This window comes from Pongo pygmaeus, chromosome 11 (assembly GCF_028885625.2).
Source record: "Pongo pygmaeus isolate AG05252 chromosome 11, NHGRI_mPonPyg2-v2.0_pri, whole genome shotgun sequence".
Lineage (NCBI taxonomy): Eukaryota > Metazoa > Chordata > Mammalia > Primates > Hominidae > Pongo > Pongo pygmaeus.
The window spans coordinates 133,020,110-133,036,778 of NC_072384.2; the positions used below are offsets into that span (position 1 = coordinate 133,020,110).

The 16,669-nt window shown below is 58.9% G+C and overlaps 1 protein-coding gene across 1 annotated transcript; it reads left to right on the forward strand.

Annotated features, from left to right (window-relative positions):
- Positions 1 to 11,056: 11,056 nt before the first annotated feature.
- On the forward strand, positions 11,057 to 16,664 carry LOC134737734 (DIS3-like exonuclease 2). The gene is made up of 4 exons (XM_063648226.1): positions 11,057 to 11,190; positions 12,394 to 12,577; positions 13,288 to 13,374; positions 16,530 to 16,664. The coding sequence occupies exons 1-4, from the start codon at positions 11,057 to 11,059 to the stop codon at positions 16,545 to 16,547; spliced, it is 423 nt and encodes a 140-aa protein (XP_063504296.1). The 3' UTR covers positions 16,548 to 16,664.
- Positions 16,665 to 16,669: the final 5 nt, after the last annotated feature.

Genomic DNA, 16,669 nt, shown 5'->3' on the forward strand with positions numbered 1-16,669 from the left:
TTGAGACAGAGTCTTGCTCTGTCGCCCAGGCTGGAGCGCAGTGGCGTGATCTCAGCTCACTGCAACCTCTACCTCCTGGTTCCAGTGATTCTCCTGCCTCAGCCTCAGGTAGCTGGGATTACAGGCACGTGCCACCACACACAGCTAATTTTTGTGTTTTTGGTGGAGACGGGGTTTCACCATGTTGGCCAAGCTGGTTTTGAACTCCTGACCTCAGATGATCTGGCTGCCTCAGTCTCCCACAGTGCTGGGATTACAGGTGTTACCCACCGCGCCCGGCCGAAATCTGCTTTTAGTAAATCCACAAGAAGCATTAATTTTTACTTCTGTGTTTAACAGCCATCTAAACTGAAGCTTTCTTTTTTTTTTTTCTGAGACAGGGTCTTGCTCTGTCATCCAGGCAAGAGAGGATCCCTCCAAAATTCAGATACTATTCATGAGTATTCTTATGACAATATGGTTATTTGAAGTTTAAGAATTTGCTCTCTTTTTATATAGGATACAATTGGAAACACTGGCTATATTACCGAAGCTTTGATTGCAATATATTTGTGAATGTGTATAGAATGCCTGGCTTCCGGGGTTCCCAGCCTTACAGCGAGCAAGTAAAAACTGTCACTTCCTGGCAGGCCCAGGAAACTTCAGACTGCAGAAAAAAATCTAAAGTCTGTCTTAGTTTGGCTTCCTAGCCTGAACAGGTTTTATAATCTGAGATTCCGTGTTTTGTTTGGTTTTGTTTTTAAGACAGGGTCTTGCTCTATCACCCAGACTGGAGTGCAGTGGCACAATCATGGCTCACTGCGGCCCTGACCTCTAGGGCTCCAGTGATCCTCCCATTTCGGCTTCTCTAGTAGCTGGGACTATAGGCACATGCCACCACGTCCTACCGATTTTTTTTTTTTTTTTTTTTTTTTTTGTAGAGATGGTGTTTCGACAGTTGCCCAGTCTGGTCTCCAACTTACGGACTCAAGTGATTCACTCACTGTGGCCTCCCAAAGTGCTGGGATTACAAGCATGAGCCACTGCGCCCAGCCTGAGATTCCTGTTCAATCAATGTAGAGAGGAAAAGTTATGTATATGAAGAAAAGCTTTACACCTGTTATTAGACTGTAGCCCTGTGCTTTATTTACGAGTTCTTTGATCTACCCATAGAGAGGACTAGATCCTGAATTCTTCTAGCTTCCTCAAATCCAACTATCTTCCATGGAATTATTATTATCATCATTATTATTATTATTGTGATGATTATTATTATTTGAGATGGAGTTCGCTCTATCATCCAGGCTGGAGTGCAGTGGCGTGATCTCAGCTCACTGCAACCTCTGCCTCACAGGTTCAAGCAATTCTCCTGCCTCAGCCTCCTAAGTAGCTGGGACTAAGGTGTGCTCCACCATGCCCAGCTAATTTTTGTATTTTTAGTAGAGAAAGGTTTCACTATGATGGCCAGGCTAGTTTTTAACTCCTGACCTCAGGTGATACACCTGCCTTGGCCTCCCAAAGTGTTGGGATTATAGGCGTGAACCACTATGCCCAGCCTTCTGTGGAATTCTTAAAAATGGGACCCGCCTTTGGGAGGCCGAGGTGGGCGGATCACCTGAGGTCAGGAGTTCGACACCAGCCTGGCCAACATGGTGAAAACCCGTTTCTACTAAAAATACAAAAATTAGCCAGGCGTGTAGGCAGGTGCCTGTAATCCCAGCTACTTGGGAGGCTGAGACAGGAGAATTGCTGGAACCCGGGAGGCAGAGGTTGTAGTGAGCTGAGATCGCACCACAGCACTCCAGCCTGGGCAACAAAGAGCAAAACATAGTCTCAAAAAAAAAAAAAAAAAGGGACCCACTTTGTTGCTAAAGAGAGGGACCCCCACAAGGCAGGGCTAGGAGACAGTGACATGGACAGGGACTGCAGGATCAAGGCTCATGGAGTGTTTGGGGCCACTGGGACACCTGGGAACAGGGCCCCATGGAGGCCAGTGGAATCCCAGAGCAGGGAGTTAGTCCTCTCCCCCAACACCTGCTGAGTGACCCTGCTGGAGCCCTTCTTGTCTCTGGGCCTCAATTTTCTCATCTGTAACTTGGGAATAATAACAGGACCAACCAACCTCTCAGGGCTGGTGCAGGGTTTGTATGAGGTGATGCTGTGAAAACCTCAAGAGGCAGCAAGTCTGGCACACAGGAGGGCCTCAGCCCCCTGCCCCCTGTGCACACACACATACACAGATGCATACACACATGCACACACACATGTGCATGAACACATGCATACACACAGATACACACGTGTATATACACACGTGCACACACAAAACACACAGGGCTCACTCCTCAAGGGGATCTCATTGTGCCTCAGTTTGCCCATCTGTAAAGGGGGTGTTTATAGCCCCTACTGCATGACACTGCTGTGGAGCTCCATGAGTCAGTACCTGGAGAATGCCCAGGACTGGGCTGAACTTAACCTGTACAGCGCCATGGGGAGCTGAGTGGAGAAAGTGGGCTTGGATGTTGGGAGCAGAGGGGGCAGCATGGAAACCTAGGGGTTCTTAAAGGTCTAGGTGCCTGTCACCCATGAGGCGGCCCCAAGGGGTCCCTGAGGAACAGAGGCACTAATCTCCTCCTGCCTGGTAAGGGAGCAGGGCTGAGGCCAGGAACAGGCCAGTAAGAGCCTGCAGGGGCCAGGGAGCCTTCAGTGTGACAGCCAAGGACCTGCAGAGCGCCAGCCTGCTAAGGACCCCGGGATGCACTCAGGCCTGGGCGAGGGACTGACCTGGGGACTTCTTGAGGTTTCTCTGACTAATTAGAGCTCACCAGGGAAAACATGGGGGATGCCTGGATTCATTGCCCAGCTCCGAGCTCAGCACGAAAACTCCCGCTTGGAACAGTCTGGAAAGAGGCTCACCTGAGGCCCAGCACCCAGGGGCCATGATGTCACGTGGGCCAAGGCATCCCACTGCTGCCGTGGCCTGTGGCCCACTCTGCCCTGCCCTCCTAACCCGGGGGCCCAGTGCGTCTCCGTGGAGGGGGAGGAGCGTCAGCAAAGGTGAGCCCGCACAGGGCGCCTTTGGCAGTGACGGGAAACCAAGAGCAGGAAAAGCAACCCTGCTCAGCCCTGGGCGACTCAGACAGGAAAGGGCCTGAGCCCGAGGCAGCCGGGAGAAGGCAGCCTTATCAGGGAGGCTGTGGCGCAGGCCTGAGTGCTGCTTCTGCTCTCATCCAACTGCAGCGGGACAGAGGCAGAGGCAAAGTGGGGGCCTGGAAACAAGGCTTCCAAGGTGGCAACAGTGTCCCAGCCCAGCCAGGCGGTGGCTGCAGGGGGCCATGCGTGTGCGCCTGTGCCTGTGACCAGCCTCAGGGCCTAGGGGCAGGGAGCAGGCCAGGGGAAAGGCTCTGTCCCTGGGGGGTGGCCGGGCAGGTGGAGTGCCAGGTTCAGATGGGTGACCCTGGGCTCTGCAGCTGCTGTGATCTGGCAGAGGGGAGGAGGTGCCCTCGGCAGTCAGGGACGGGATGATGGTAGTGACAAGGCCCTGCCGTGGACTGAGCCTCCCAGCCCAGGAAACCTGGCTCTGGCCTCCCCTGCAGGCCTGTGATGTCTGGCTCCAGAGGCCTTCTCCTCTGGGCTTTTCCATGCCTGTGAACTGGGCCCCATTCATTTCCCTGTGGTTTCATGGAAACGTCCAATGCATTCAGGAGGTTGCAGTGCGTCCAGGAGGAGAGGGGTCAGCAAGAGGCCCGAGCTGTGACTGGTGGGCCACCCAGCGGCCACGGCACCCTCTGCTGGAGACTGGCAGCAGGGTGCACGGCCAGCTGTGGGTGAGGGTCCATCAGTCAAGCAGCTGCACTTTCTCCCCATCCCCCTCCCCCACCCAGGCCAGGGGCTCTGCCTGCGGCTCCCTCTCTCTAGGCCTCCACTTTCTAGCTCCCAGGCTCCCAGGCCCCCAGCCCCACCTGGCCTGGCCCTGGCCACCAAGATCTCTTCCACTTTCCCTCCCCAGCAGCCTGCAGTTCAGTGCTCCGTAGACCCCTGCCTCCCGGGGCCCTGCGGTTTCCACCACACTACACTCCATTTCTGGCTGCTAAGAACACGGCAGGTTCTACGTAAAGGTGGCCGCCACCTGCACCCCATGGGTTGCCCGGCCATGGAGAAGAGGCCATGGTTGGGTACACAGCTTCTGAGACAGGCCCAGCAGCTGCCTTCATGGCCTCGGCAGAGCCCAGGGCTCTGGAGCTTACAGGGAGCAGGTGCCCAAGTGTGGAAAATTTGGTCTGCAGAAGAAATGAGGCTGAAATTGGCTGGGAGCAATTCTTATCAAAGCCACATTAGCAGTTTTCAGCAAGAGCTAATTGAACAGGCTCTGTGAGTGGCCTCATTCCATTAGCAGGAGCCTCCCACAGAGTGTGGCAAGGGCCCTGGTGGCTGAGGGCAGAAGAGGCTGTTTCTGTCCCATATTTGCCTTTGGCCTTTGAAAATGGACACATTTTCAGCTTTGGGCACTAGTCCTGCCCCTCTGCTCCGACTCCCGCTCATTTCCAAAGCCACTCTCTGAGTGTCCTGTGTGGAGAAGGGGTGAGGTGAGTTTCTCAGCACTTCGGCAGGTGCGTGGATCTGAAACGGGACAGCCTTGGAGACACAGCCTCCTTGCCAGGCAGGGTTGAGAGGCCAAGTGCAGAGGAGCCGAGAGTCTGAGGGCCAGGCCCAAGCAGCCTAGGTCAGGAGTTGGGCCCTGCCTTAGCAACGTGCCTGGGCCTGAAGAAAGACCCACAGCCGGCCCAGTCTCCCTCGACTCCTCTGGAGCCATGGAGTCCTCAGGGAGGGGACAGGAGGCAGCTGGGGTGTAGCCAGGCCAGAGCTGAGCTGATGGAACCTGAACCCCTCTTTGTGGGGTGGCCATGCTCTGCTTTCTCCTCTCTGCTGTGCCCAGTGGATGGAAAAGATAGATCCAGGGGCGCAGTCCTCGGGCCCGAGCTCCGGGGTCACCTGTCTGGCCTCCAGCCTGTTTCCTCCATGCTAGGGCTGTCAGGGCAAGTGTCTGACCTGGGCCCACAGGGCGCTGGTCAAGGGGCCCAGGGATGTGGGGTCCAGCCCTCTGTGCCCCTGACTGGCTGTCTGATCTAGGCAAGGTCCTTCATCTCTTGGCCACTGTCACATGGCATGGGCAACACTCCTCAGTGCCTCCAGGATGCTGTAAGGAAGCAGCATCTGACTGCACCCACCCTTTCTGCAGGGACCATGGTCAGGACAGAGCTGTGGACACTGAGCAGGGGCTGGCCTCAGGGCCCACCCAGACAGGCCTCCTCGTCTCCCCCAACACCACAGTGGGGCTCCCTCCTGGGAGCTGGCCAGTTGTCCTCCCCAGGACGGGACCTCAGTCTTCCACCCCAAGCTCCTTCCTCCTGCCCTGGGCCCTGCAGGCTGCCACATAAGCTGGCCGTTCTCCTGGGGTCTTTCCCTCTGTGAGCTCCTCTGCAGATACATTCCGGCCTTTGGGATGCTTCAGACAGCAAGCAGGAAGCAGACAGACACCCCGCATCTCCCCCAGGCCAACTCCGGCCCCATCAGCAGCAACCTGGTGGGGAGCTGTCCACACCTGCCAGCCTCCCTCCCTCCGTCCTCTTGGGTTTCTGAACCAGCCTCTCCAGCCGCACTGCCACTGCGACTTACTCATTCTGGCCAAATCCAAGGGCCCTGTGCAAGCCCCTGCTCTTCTCGGCAGCTCTCACACTGGGGACAACCCGCAGGCTCCTCCGAAGTCCCAGAGCTGCTTCTCGGCCACCTCCTGTTCCTACTACCTCTGCCGGGGAGCTTCCCACCTCCTGCCCTGCTGTGCCCAGTTGGGAAGAGGGCGCCCTTGTGGCCCCCAGTCTCCAGCCTTGCTCTTTCTTTCCTTTTTTTTTTTTTTTTTTTTTTTGAGACGAAGTATCACTCTGCCACCCAGGCTGGACTGCAGTGGCACAATCTTGGCTCACTGCAAGCTCTGCCTCCCAGGTTCAAGTGATTCTCTTACCTCAGCCTCCCGAGTAGCTGGGATTACAGGTGCCCGCCACCATGCCTGGCTAATTTTTGTATTTTTAGTAGAGACGGGGTTTCACCATGTTGGCCAGGCTGGTCTCGAACTCCTGACCTCAGGTGGTCTGCCCGCCTTGGCCTCCCAAGTGCTGGGATTACCCTGCTCTTTTTTGCTTCCTGGGGCTGCTTCTTGGGAGCCTTGGGCTGCTCAGCTTTCATCCCAGCCATGCCCTGCCTCTGGCCCAGCCTCCATCCCTCACTGTGTCTTGATTAAGGTCCCCGTGCAAAGTCCTTCCCTTGTTCCAACAGCCTTCCCCAGCTCCCAGAAAAGGTGCCGGTTGTAGAGTGTGACAGGCACCAGGCTGTCCCTGTGCCCCTCCTGGCTCAGCCCTTCAGTTTCCCCTTGACACATTCTGCCCTTGACTTCTTATTTTCCAAACTAACCTGATGCTTTTCTTTATTTGTTTATTTTTTTGAGAGGGAGTTTCGCTCTTGTTGCCCAGGCTGGAGTGTGATGGTACAATCTCGGCTCACTGCAGCCTCCACCTCCCGGGTTCAAGCAATTCTCTCACCTCAGCCTCCCAACTAGCTGGGATTATAGGTGCCCACCACCATGCCCAGCTAATTTTTGTATTTTTAGTAGAGACGGGAGTTTCACCATGTTGGCCAGGCTGGTCTCGAACTCCTGACCTCAGGTAATCCACCCACCTGGGCCTCCCAAAGTGCTGGGATTATAGGTATGAGCCACTGCGCCCAGCCTGTTTTGTTTGTTTGTTTTTGTTTTGTTTTGCCTCTGTGCCTTTGCTATCTCACCCCTTTCCTATAAAACAGTCCTTTCTCACTATCTCTTGGAATTAGTCTTGCACTCAGGAATGCACCTCTGCTGTTGAGGCTCCAGGAAGTTAGGGCCAAGGCCCTCTGGTGCAGCGGTGCAGACCGCGGCCTGGGGGTGGGGAGACTGTGTGTGGCCAGTCTTTTTTTTATTATTATTATTTTTATTTTTTACGCCTTAGGCTTTGACCCACACAGAAAGAGATGGAACAGCCTGGGCTGCAGGGGCCTGGAAAGGGACGAGCATGTGGGCGGCACCGCGCGGGGCAGCCGCGGAGGCAGGGGCAGCCGCAGGGGCAGGGGCTGCCTGTTCTCCTTCTCCTGGTGCTGCTCCAAGGGCACAGTTTGGTGACCGCAGCCACTTAGGGAAGCCTTGAGGATGCAAAAGAGAGTGAGGACACAAGGACACTAGCAAAGCCTAGCTCTGCAGGAGGAGGGATGCCGCTCTGAGATGTCACCACCGTCTTGTCAGCCCAAGGGTGGTGCTCGGTCCACCTGTGGGGAGCAGGGAGGAGAGAGGACAGGGCCCTGGCTGCCTCTGGCCTGTTTGGGAATGAGCTCCCTCAGGCGGAGCTTGACGATATCCACACGCCCAGCAGCAAGCATCATCGTCAGAAGCACATAGCCCAGAGCTGTGTGCCCAGCAGAACAGGGCACTGGGGCAGGGACCCAGCCTTCTCGGCTCCTGAATTGGAGCCTGGCATGCCCCATCTTAGAGTCCTTCATTCTGTGCAGATGCACTTAGCATCTAGAGTGGGACCGGAGTCCACGACACTGGGCATGGAAGGAAATGGCCCCTGTGATCAAAGAGGCTGACACAGACATGGCGGCTGAGTGCTGGGATGGGCTCTGAATGGGATGTCAAGAAGCAGGTGGCAGGAGATGGGTGGAGGGAGGGCGAAGGACGATGATGCTTGCTGCTGGGTGTGTGAAAGGGGAGGGAAGCTGGACACAGAACCTCATTCCCTGGAGGTAGGACTGAGCCCATGACGGGGGAGCCACAGAGGGCCTTTCCAGGAGAGGGATGGGACCAGCTTTGGCGTGAAGGCTGCAGAGCAGAGCATGACTAGGGAGGCCACCTGGTAAAAGAGACGGAGGCTGGGACAAGAGTGGTGCCCTTGTCAGAGGGAGGCCAGGAGAAGCTTCTAGAAATGTAGCTGCGTGTTTAGCCCAATTCCTAGAGTTGGGGCAACCATGCCAGTCACAACATAGGATGTGTTACAATGATGTCTTATTTTTTTCAAGGCCAGGCCCTGGCACATTGCTTCCCTATTTTACAGGCTTTGAAAGAAATGGAGATTCTGAAAGCTTAACTAATTTATCTGGCAAGGCATGGTGTCTCATGCCTGTAATCCCAGCACTTTGGGAGGCAGAGGCAGGAGGATCGCTTCAGCCCAAGAGTTGGAGACCAGCCTGGGCAACAGAGTGAGACCCCCTCTCTATAGACAAAATTAGCCGGGCAAGGTGGTGCACGCCTGTGGTTCCAGCTACTTGGATGCTGAGATGGGAAGATCAGGATCACTTGGGCCACCAGGGAGGTGGAGGCTACAGTGACCCGAGATCGTGCCACTGCACTCCAACCTGGGCAACAGAGCAAGACCTTGTCTCAAAATTAAAAAAAAAAAAGTTTGAAATCACGCAGCGAGAGTGGCAGGGCTGGCGTTCCAGCATCGTCCTTTAAGATGTGACAACAACAGGTCCCACTTGAGACAGCAGGAACGCGGCACCCAGTGCTGCCTCTGCACAGGCCCGATGCTCACTGGCACCTTAAAGGCAAAGGAGACCCAATCGTAAATGCATGAAGAGCGCATGTTTCATGGGATTGATGTTGATGCGAGCCACGAGGAGAAGCCCCTCTCCCAATCGCTTGGCCACGAGAGGTGAAGGACGCCCCTCCACCACCCACCAGACAGGTCTTTCCTGGCCACAGATGCCCCAGATCCCTGAATGTCAAAACCGAGCCCCAACCTCCCAGCTGAGCAGAGAAACATTCAGATCCAGTTCCTCGGTGGTTAGGGAAGGCGGCAGCCTTCCTCTGAAGCGCAGATGGCTTCACCCCTTTCTCATCTCATCACCTCTGAGCACTGCCAGGGCGAGAGCAGCCTTTCCCAGCATCGTCCTTTAAGATGCGACAGCAACCGGTCCCACCTGAGCCAGCAGGAATGCGGCACCCAGTGGCTGCCTCTGCAGTCTTGATGCTCGCCAGCACCTTCAGCGTGAAGGACGCCCTGTCGTAAACGCATGAAGAGCCCTGCGTTTCATATATTGATGTTGTTGCTTTTTCTTCAGAGGAACATTTGTGCACTGCGGGAACCTCTGTCTCTACCAGTGTCACCCTTGCTGTGGGGAGTGTCTACTGTGTGTGGGGGGCTGGTGGCTTTCCCCTGCTCTCTGCCACAGCCTGTGAGGGGCTTGCTGAGCCTCACACCTGCCCTCCCCTTCCCCGTCCCCTCCTGCCCCGGGGAGGCCCAGACCCAGGGAGGAGGGGTGCTGGGAGTGAGTGCCGAGGAGCTGGGGTCCTGGCCCTGCAGCCGCTGTCACAGCACAGCCCCACCCCAGACCTCCAGAGTGGTGGGGCCCTGGTGGTGCAGGCTCCAGACGCTTGGCTGATGCCAGGCCTGGATCCAAGGCCTCGTCTCCGAGGCCTTAGCTTGCTGTTCTGGAAGGTGATGCTGGCTGGCAGCCATTCCCAGCCTCTCGGAGAGCAGTTGTCAGGCAGTCCCTGAGCTCCAGCGCCCCATCCCCCGCAGGGCCCAGTGATCTCATGCCTGTGCCCCTGGTGCTGGGAGGAGCGGGGTGGCACTAGGGCCGGTGCCCACATCAGAGGAGGAAGGTCTGAGGCCGGGGCAGGGGGCAGGGCGCCTTCCCGTCCAGCAGCCCACTCCGCCCCCTTCAGGGCTCCCGTGGCCCAGAGTGTGGAGCGGCACAGCCTGACCACCCAGGATAGCTTGGGGCGTTTCAGAGGTTTGGCTGCCCAGGCTGTTGTGCACCTAGCACCGCTCCCCAGGAGAGGGAGGGAGGAGGTCAGGGGAGAGGGCCCTGCTGACCGGGTCGCTGTCACAGCCTCCATCTCTGGCCCTGGGTTCCCATAGGAGCGCCTAGGCTCTAAGCTGGAGCTGCCCCATCCCAGGACCTTGGGGAGGAAGAGGCTGGGCGCCACCTGCTGGCCCACCAGGGAATTGACAGGGTGGGGGACTGTGGAGCCTGGGGTCCCTATGCTGGCCGCAGATGAGAGCCCTGACCCCCACCTTCCCCACCCCACCCACCCTGCACTGTCCAGCTCAGTTCTCCCACCCGTGGTGCGGGGTCCCATTTGCAATGGTGAATCCTTAACTTGGTACAACTCTGGCTGCTGGCAGCTGGGCTTGGCCTGCAACTTTCTGTCCCCAAACTCCACTGGGGACCCACCTTCCAGTCACCCCAGGGTGCCACCACCACAGCCAGGGGCCAGCCCCACCTTCATTCACTCCTGCTCAGAGCCCACCTCTTCTCTCCGCCCCCATCACTACCTGCAGCATCAGAAGGACATGAGGGCAGGAAACAGCCCCTGCAGCTGTCCTCAAACATCATGGCCAAGGCTGCGCCTGGGAAGCGGACTCTCTGCGGTGCCAGCTCCCTCCTCAGTGCCCTTGACCTTTGTCTGGGTCCCTGCTTGATGTGGCCCAACTGACTGGGCCAGAGCTCCACAGGCGCTGTCCCGACTCCCAGCCTCAGGAGGGAGGGAGAGGCTGAGACCGAAAGGGAAGCAGAGACTCAGCCACACCAAGGGCCCTGGCAAGGTGGACCTCTCCTCCAAAGCCTCACCAGGCTTCACGTTCAAGGTCACCAAGAATGCACTTGTTCTCTGTCGAGGGCAGGGGTGACTCCCGGGACTGTGCTGGGCTCCAGGGAGGGCAGGTAGCGGAGTTGCCAGGGAAGCAGCTTGCCTGAGGTCTGTGGTCTTGGCAGGGGCTTCAGCAGCGGCCCCGCCCTCTCCCTGTCCCCTCCCTCCTGTCCTTGTCCTCGTGTTTACTGAAGACCATGAGAAGGGATGTGGAGAGCCCCTGTGGGAACTGAGAGCAGGAGCCTGGCTCAGTCCTGAGAGGCCCCCAGATATTCCGTTCCTAAACCCATAGAGGGTGGGGCACGGGCATAGAGGAGAAACCAGGGCCGCCCCGCACAGCCCTGCTCTTTCACCCTGCCTGACTGGTGGCCTCCTTAGCCTGCAGCCTCAGTGCAACCCGCTATGGGGTCATGCTGCCCCCTGCTGGCCACACTGCAAAATGCAGCCCAGGGTCGGCCTGGAGGCTACAGGTGTCCCTCTTCCCCCAAGCCTGCAGCTGGGCTGGAGGGAAAAGGGGGCACCAGGGAACAGCCCGGGTACTCCTGCCCAGGAGGATTGTCCGACTGCATGGGGAGAAAGTCCAGAACCGTGTCTGGCACATGGTAATCTTTGTGGAATGAGTGAACGAATGAGTGAATGAACTATGCCTTTGATGCTTTTCGGTGATGATGACGCAACCAAGATAGATCACGTGAGCCATTTTCCAGCAGGAACTGGGACTCCTCTTGGGCTGACAAGATGTAAGTATGAAATCTAAATAAGATTCCAATGGCACTAGACAGTGACACAGGTGACCCTAGCTATAAATGCCCATGGAAGGGAATTCTGTCTGACATTCAGGGAAGACTTGGAGCGGGGCAAGGGGACAGGATTGATGGCAGAAGTGAGACTCATAGGCCATGTGTGGGAGACCCCTGGCTGTCCATGTCGGGGGAGGAGGGGCAACAGGAAAGCAGCACCTGGATCTCGAGGGACTTGGCCGGCTCAGTCCTTCCATCGGGAGCCACGTTCATTCACAGCGACTGTTGAGTTTAACAACACTCAAGTACAGCAAAGCCGGAGCAGCAGGCCCTGAAAGGGTGACTCCAGGGTCTCACCCCACCCTGACTCCTTCCCTCCTGCTGCCTCAGACTCTCCTGTGTACCCTCAGAGACCCTGTTGGGAGGCTTCCCTCCAACAAGGCACCGTCCCCAGGGAGAAGGGAGCCCATCACTCCTGGCCCTGTGGGGTCCTCAGTCCACTCACCACTGCCACATGCCCCAGGGAGTCCTCGGACTAGGGCCTGGGCCGGGCCCCCCTGGGTTCCTATGGCCTGGGCGAGCATGGTGCCCTCTTACAGCCTGGGCTGCCCGAGCGTTCCAGGTGTCCTGTCATTCAGCAGAGATCTTTCCTCGGTGCCTTCTCTGGATTGGGTGGGCTGCTGAGCTCTGGGGCTGCTGCAGTGAATTATTTAATAGATAGGTGCTTCCCTGCTCTCCAGGGTCCCCCTCTGGGAGAGCCGGCACAGGAGCTAACCAGTCAGAGGAGAAGGCGGTGTAGACCGACTGGTGCAGGGGAGACCATGGGGGTGCTGGGCAAGACAGGGACTTGGCGGAACGCATGAGATGAGGCAGCTGGGAGGTTGTCTTTAAGCTGAGACCTGAAGGGTGATAGAGAGCCAGGCAGGCTGCAGCGTGGGAAAGCCTGCGCAGCTGTCCCCCAACCCCAGCGGTCCCTCCCATCCCATCCACCCTCTGCAGGCTCGTGGAGGAGTTCATGCTCTTGACCAACATGGCAGTGGCCCACAAGATCCACCGCGCCTTCCCCGAGCAGGCCCTGCTGCGCCGGCACCCCCCGCCCCAGACAAGGATGCTCAGTGACCTGGTGGAATTCTGCGACCAGATGGGGCTGCCCGTGGACTTCAGCTCCGCAGGAGCCCTCAATGTGAGTGGTGGGCAGGATTCAGGGGAGGCCCTGCTTGGGGGAAAGAAGAGAAAGACCTGGAAGGTGGGGGGACCAGTGGCCTCTGCTTCCCCCCAGAGTCCCTCCCCTTCAGCCAGGTCTCTCCTGTAGGGAAGGAGGCCCTGGGAGAAAGGGCCCCTCTGAGTCACAGGGGCCCTGACAATGGGACCTGCCCCTTCACCAGGACTGTGCCAAGCGGGGGGACCCTGGAGGCCTAGCAGAGGGCAGGGGTCCTGTGGCCAGAAAGGGCTGGTCTTGGGCCCAGAGGCTTTCAGAGTGGGGCCTGGAATTGTAGGAATCCCGGGAATGTTCCAGGTGGGTACTTTCAGGTGCCCCCTGCCTGGGGCAAAGCTAAGAAACCCAGGGCCTTGGCTCTGGTCCTGGAGGAGGGAGACATCTCCCCCAGGCCCGACCCTGGGAGGGGAAGGCAGGTGCCCTAGGCCAGAGAGCTGGAGCCCAGTGAGTCCAGGCCAGCCAGCAAAAACACGGAAGGGACTGACCTCAGGCCAGCGTGGGCCACAGGGTGTAGGTGGCTGCCCCCTCTCCCCACCCATCCCCTCTGAGCAGGGCTGAGCCCCACAGGCAACTCCTCCCCCCAGAGCCGGGCATGAAGTGCTCAGCGGATGACAGGGCCCAGAGTCTCTCCCTGAGCTGGACCACACGTCACAAAGGTTTCTGGGATTTGCTTCTAGAAAAGCCTGACCCAAACATTTGGAGATGACAAGTACTCACTGGCCCGGAAGGAGGTGCTCACCAATATGTGCTCCCGGCCCATGCAGGTAAGGAGGGCCCAGCCCCAGCCTCCCCCGCTCCAGGGAGCACACTGGCCCCAGACCTGTGACCTCCACATGCGAGCACAGGCCCCCACTGTTCCTGCCTGCTCTGGACATGGCTGGGTGGACAGGGGCTGCTCCTCCTCTGCCAGAGGGTGGGAGAGGAGGCCGACCCCAGGCAGCACCTAGGAGGGGGCACCCTGAGCCTCTTGAGTTTGAGTCACTGCCTCCTGCTCAGACTTGCTCAAGGACAGTGTGCCCTGGAGCTGAGGGGCTACTGAGACCTCCACCAGGCTGGGGTCCTGGAGGAGAGACAGGGTCCCATGTGGCTTCCTGTCCCAGGGAACACTCCTCAGCCTCCACCCCCACATGTGGAGTCCAGAACCAGCTATCGGCCTCTGGCCAGTGTGGGAAAGAAGCAGACTTGGCTGGGGGCCTAGGCCGGGGCCCGCAGGGAGGTGGCAGCCTGTGGGGTGGACAGCTGGGCTTGCTCTGGGGCGCCTGTCACAGCCCCCCTGGCTGAGCTTCCCCCATGCAGGGCCCGAGCATCCTGGGACCAGGACGCCAGAGGACCCTCGGGTCAGCGGGAGCTGTGGATGCTGATGGGTCGGCTCTGGGTCCCGGCCCGGCCCAGGGGCAGGGACAGGCTGTATTTCAAGGGCTCAGTCACGCGGCAGATTCAATCTGTTCACAAGAACTGGATGGCTTCAGCTGACCTCAGTGGATTTATTTTCTGACACTTCAAGCTCTGCTGGGTTTGAAGCCATCAGGGCCTGCTTGAGCCTGGCTGCCCTGACCTGCCCCCAGTCACAAGTGTCTGCTCAGCCAAGCACCTGCGGCACCCACAGCGGAGAGGGGCTGGGCCGTGCCCACTGGGCTCTCTCTGTTCCATACTGCAGTGGCTCTAGGCCTGGCAGAGAATGCACAGCAGCCCCTGAGTCCCAGAACTGCCTCTGGCTCTGCCCTGCTGGGGCCCCTCCCATGCCCCCACCTCTGACGCCATCACCTCCAAGGAGGTACAAGCCAAGCTGGAGCTCCAGAGATCGGAGCTGCTCTGGAGTCAGCCAGAGCCTGAAAAGGCTGCATTCTCCTGGCTCGCCTCCCAGGGAGCTCAGAGGCGCCCTCGCCCAGGAATCCGATGGCAGAGAGTTACCAGGTCTGCAGTGCTCCTGTTCCTCAGCCCTGGGAACTGGGGTGGGGACAGGGCAGGGCAGCAGCAGAGAGCGCAGAAAGGTGTGAGGGGGCACGCAGTCCCAAGTGAGCATCTGCATCAGGACACCAGGGCTGTCCCAGGGATGGCTGGGCCTGTGGGAAAGCCATGGTCCCCACCCATCCCACCCGACCCTGAGCCACCTCCACCAGCCAGGAGGGGCCAGGGCCCTTCATCAGCCTCACCTAGGTCATCTGGGGAACTGGGCCACCACTGAGAACAAAGCCCAGACGTGTCTGGGAGTGGAGGCTGTGCCCACCTCCCCCGGAGACTTGCCCCCGACTTAACCTAGGGCCTAGCAGGGGCTGGAACGGAAGTGGAGTTAGGGAGCTGAGCAGGTCACCACCAGCTGCGCCCTGGATTCCAGGGCCTGTGTGCACAGAGTAACGGGAGCCGGCTGTCTGTCTGGCCAAGGGCACAGGAGGGTGAGTGTGTACAGCAGCCAGGGAGCAAGGGAGCCAGCGAGACACACAGGAGTGACCTTGGACCTCTGCAAGGAACCCGTTCACTCGCTCCCAGGCAGCAGCACTGGCCTTGACACCCAGCCTCAAAAGCTCGGGGACTGCAGGACAAGCAACTTCAGGGGCTGTGGCCCCAGCTGGGACGGGCTGTGCGCTGGTCCCTAGAGACTCTCGGTATCTCCCCCTGCCCCAGTCCTGCCTCCTGCCCAGCACAAGAGCCTTTGGAACTCAGGCCTCTGTGTCTCAGCCCCTGGGAGGGTCAGGTGGTTGGAGATGAGAAGGGCTGAGGCTGGCAGGCCGGAATCTGCCTCCCTTGGCTGCTGTGAGATGGAGTACCGGGGGGCACAGAGGTGCTGGGGTGAAGCGTGGCTTTAGCTGGGTGGGATCAATGCCAGAAGGGATGAGGTCAGCCCCGACCAAAGGTGTGCCTGGGTCCAAGAGGAAGCGCCAGGAGCCTGAGGCCTGTGTTGCACGGGGCAGGGAATGGCATCCTGGGCTTTCTCGCCTGCCTCCCTCTCTAGCCAGATGGAGCAATGGACTTGGCCTCCTTGAGCAAAGACCCACAGGCTCCTCAGCTTCTGCTTGTGTCTCCAGCAGACAGCGTCTGCAGCCCCCGGTCATACATGGCCACAGGCTTCCCCCTCCTCCTTCCTGGGCCAGAGTAGCAGCCCCATCCCCATGCTGGGGAGGGGTAGACCAGAGACAGTTCCCTCTTGGTGGTTCCCAGCAGTGACTCAGCAGCGATGGCACATGTCTGGGCCATTCTCACTGCTGCCACCTTGAGGGCATTTGGGAGGTCCAGGCAGGCCAGATTTGTCTCCTGCAGAGAAGTATGGGCACCCCTGGGCTCTGCCCAGACTCCTGGCCTCCCCTTGGGTCCCCTTGTGCAGAAAGGGGTACTGGTCCTGGCCCTGGTCCTCCCTGGCTTTGCTCAGCAGCCAGCAGCCCATCAGATCTGTGCACACCAAGGCTGCCGATAGCAGGGCTGTGGGTGGCACAGGCCCTCCGGGACTGGCCAGAAAGCTCTGGGCTGGCCAGGCTCTGACCAGCCCTGTAGATGGCACTGTACTTCTGCTCGGGGCTGCTGCGGAACCCGGCACAGTTCGGCACTACGCGCTCATCATGCACCTGTACACACACTTCACCCACAGTGGGTGCTCGGTAGCCCAAGACCATTCAGCGGTGATGGTGGAGGTCCAAAGGTCGGGCAACCCAAGCATAGGGGAACCTGGCCTGAGAACTCTCCCTATGGGCCGGTACTGCGGAAGCTGCAGGGGGTCTACAGCCAGCCCTGGACACAGCCAAGAAGAGGGCACTGACCTCAGAGGGCCGCTTTCTGCTGCCCTGGGAGCTGGGTGCTGGGGTCCTAATCTGTCACCTGGGGCGGAGCACCATGCAGCCCATCCCCCAGCCATCACCCTTCCCCATTCCCTGCCCCCAACCCTCATGCCCCATACACCACCACCCACGACCCCGCCCCCTCTTCCCAGGCTATAGGGAGCGACTGACTAGACATGGCGCCCGACACTCTGCAGAAGCAGGCAGACCACTGCAACGATGGCCGCATGGCGCCCAAGCGCGTGCAGGAACTCAGCACTGGTCTCTTCTTTGCCATTCTGGTCAAGGTGAG

Bases quoted from the DNA above. Each gene is read 5' to 3' on its own strand.
- LOC134737734 (XM_063648226.1), top strand. From the start codon at position 11,057: ATGGGGTCATGCTGCCCCCTGCTGGCCACACTGCAAAATGCAGCCCAG. The intron at 11,191-12,393 runs GTACTCCTGCCC...CACCCTCTGCAG, and splicing joins GGCACCAGGGAACAGCCCGG to GCTCGTGGAGGAGTTCATGC. The intron at 12,578-13,287 runs GTGAGTGGTGGG...ATTTGCTTCTAG, and splicing joins GCTCCGCAGGAGCCCTCAAT to AAAAGCCTGACCCAAACATT.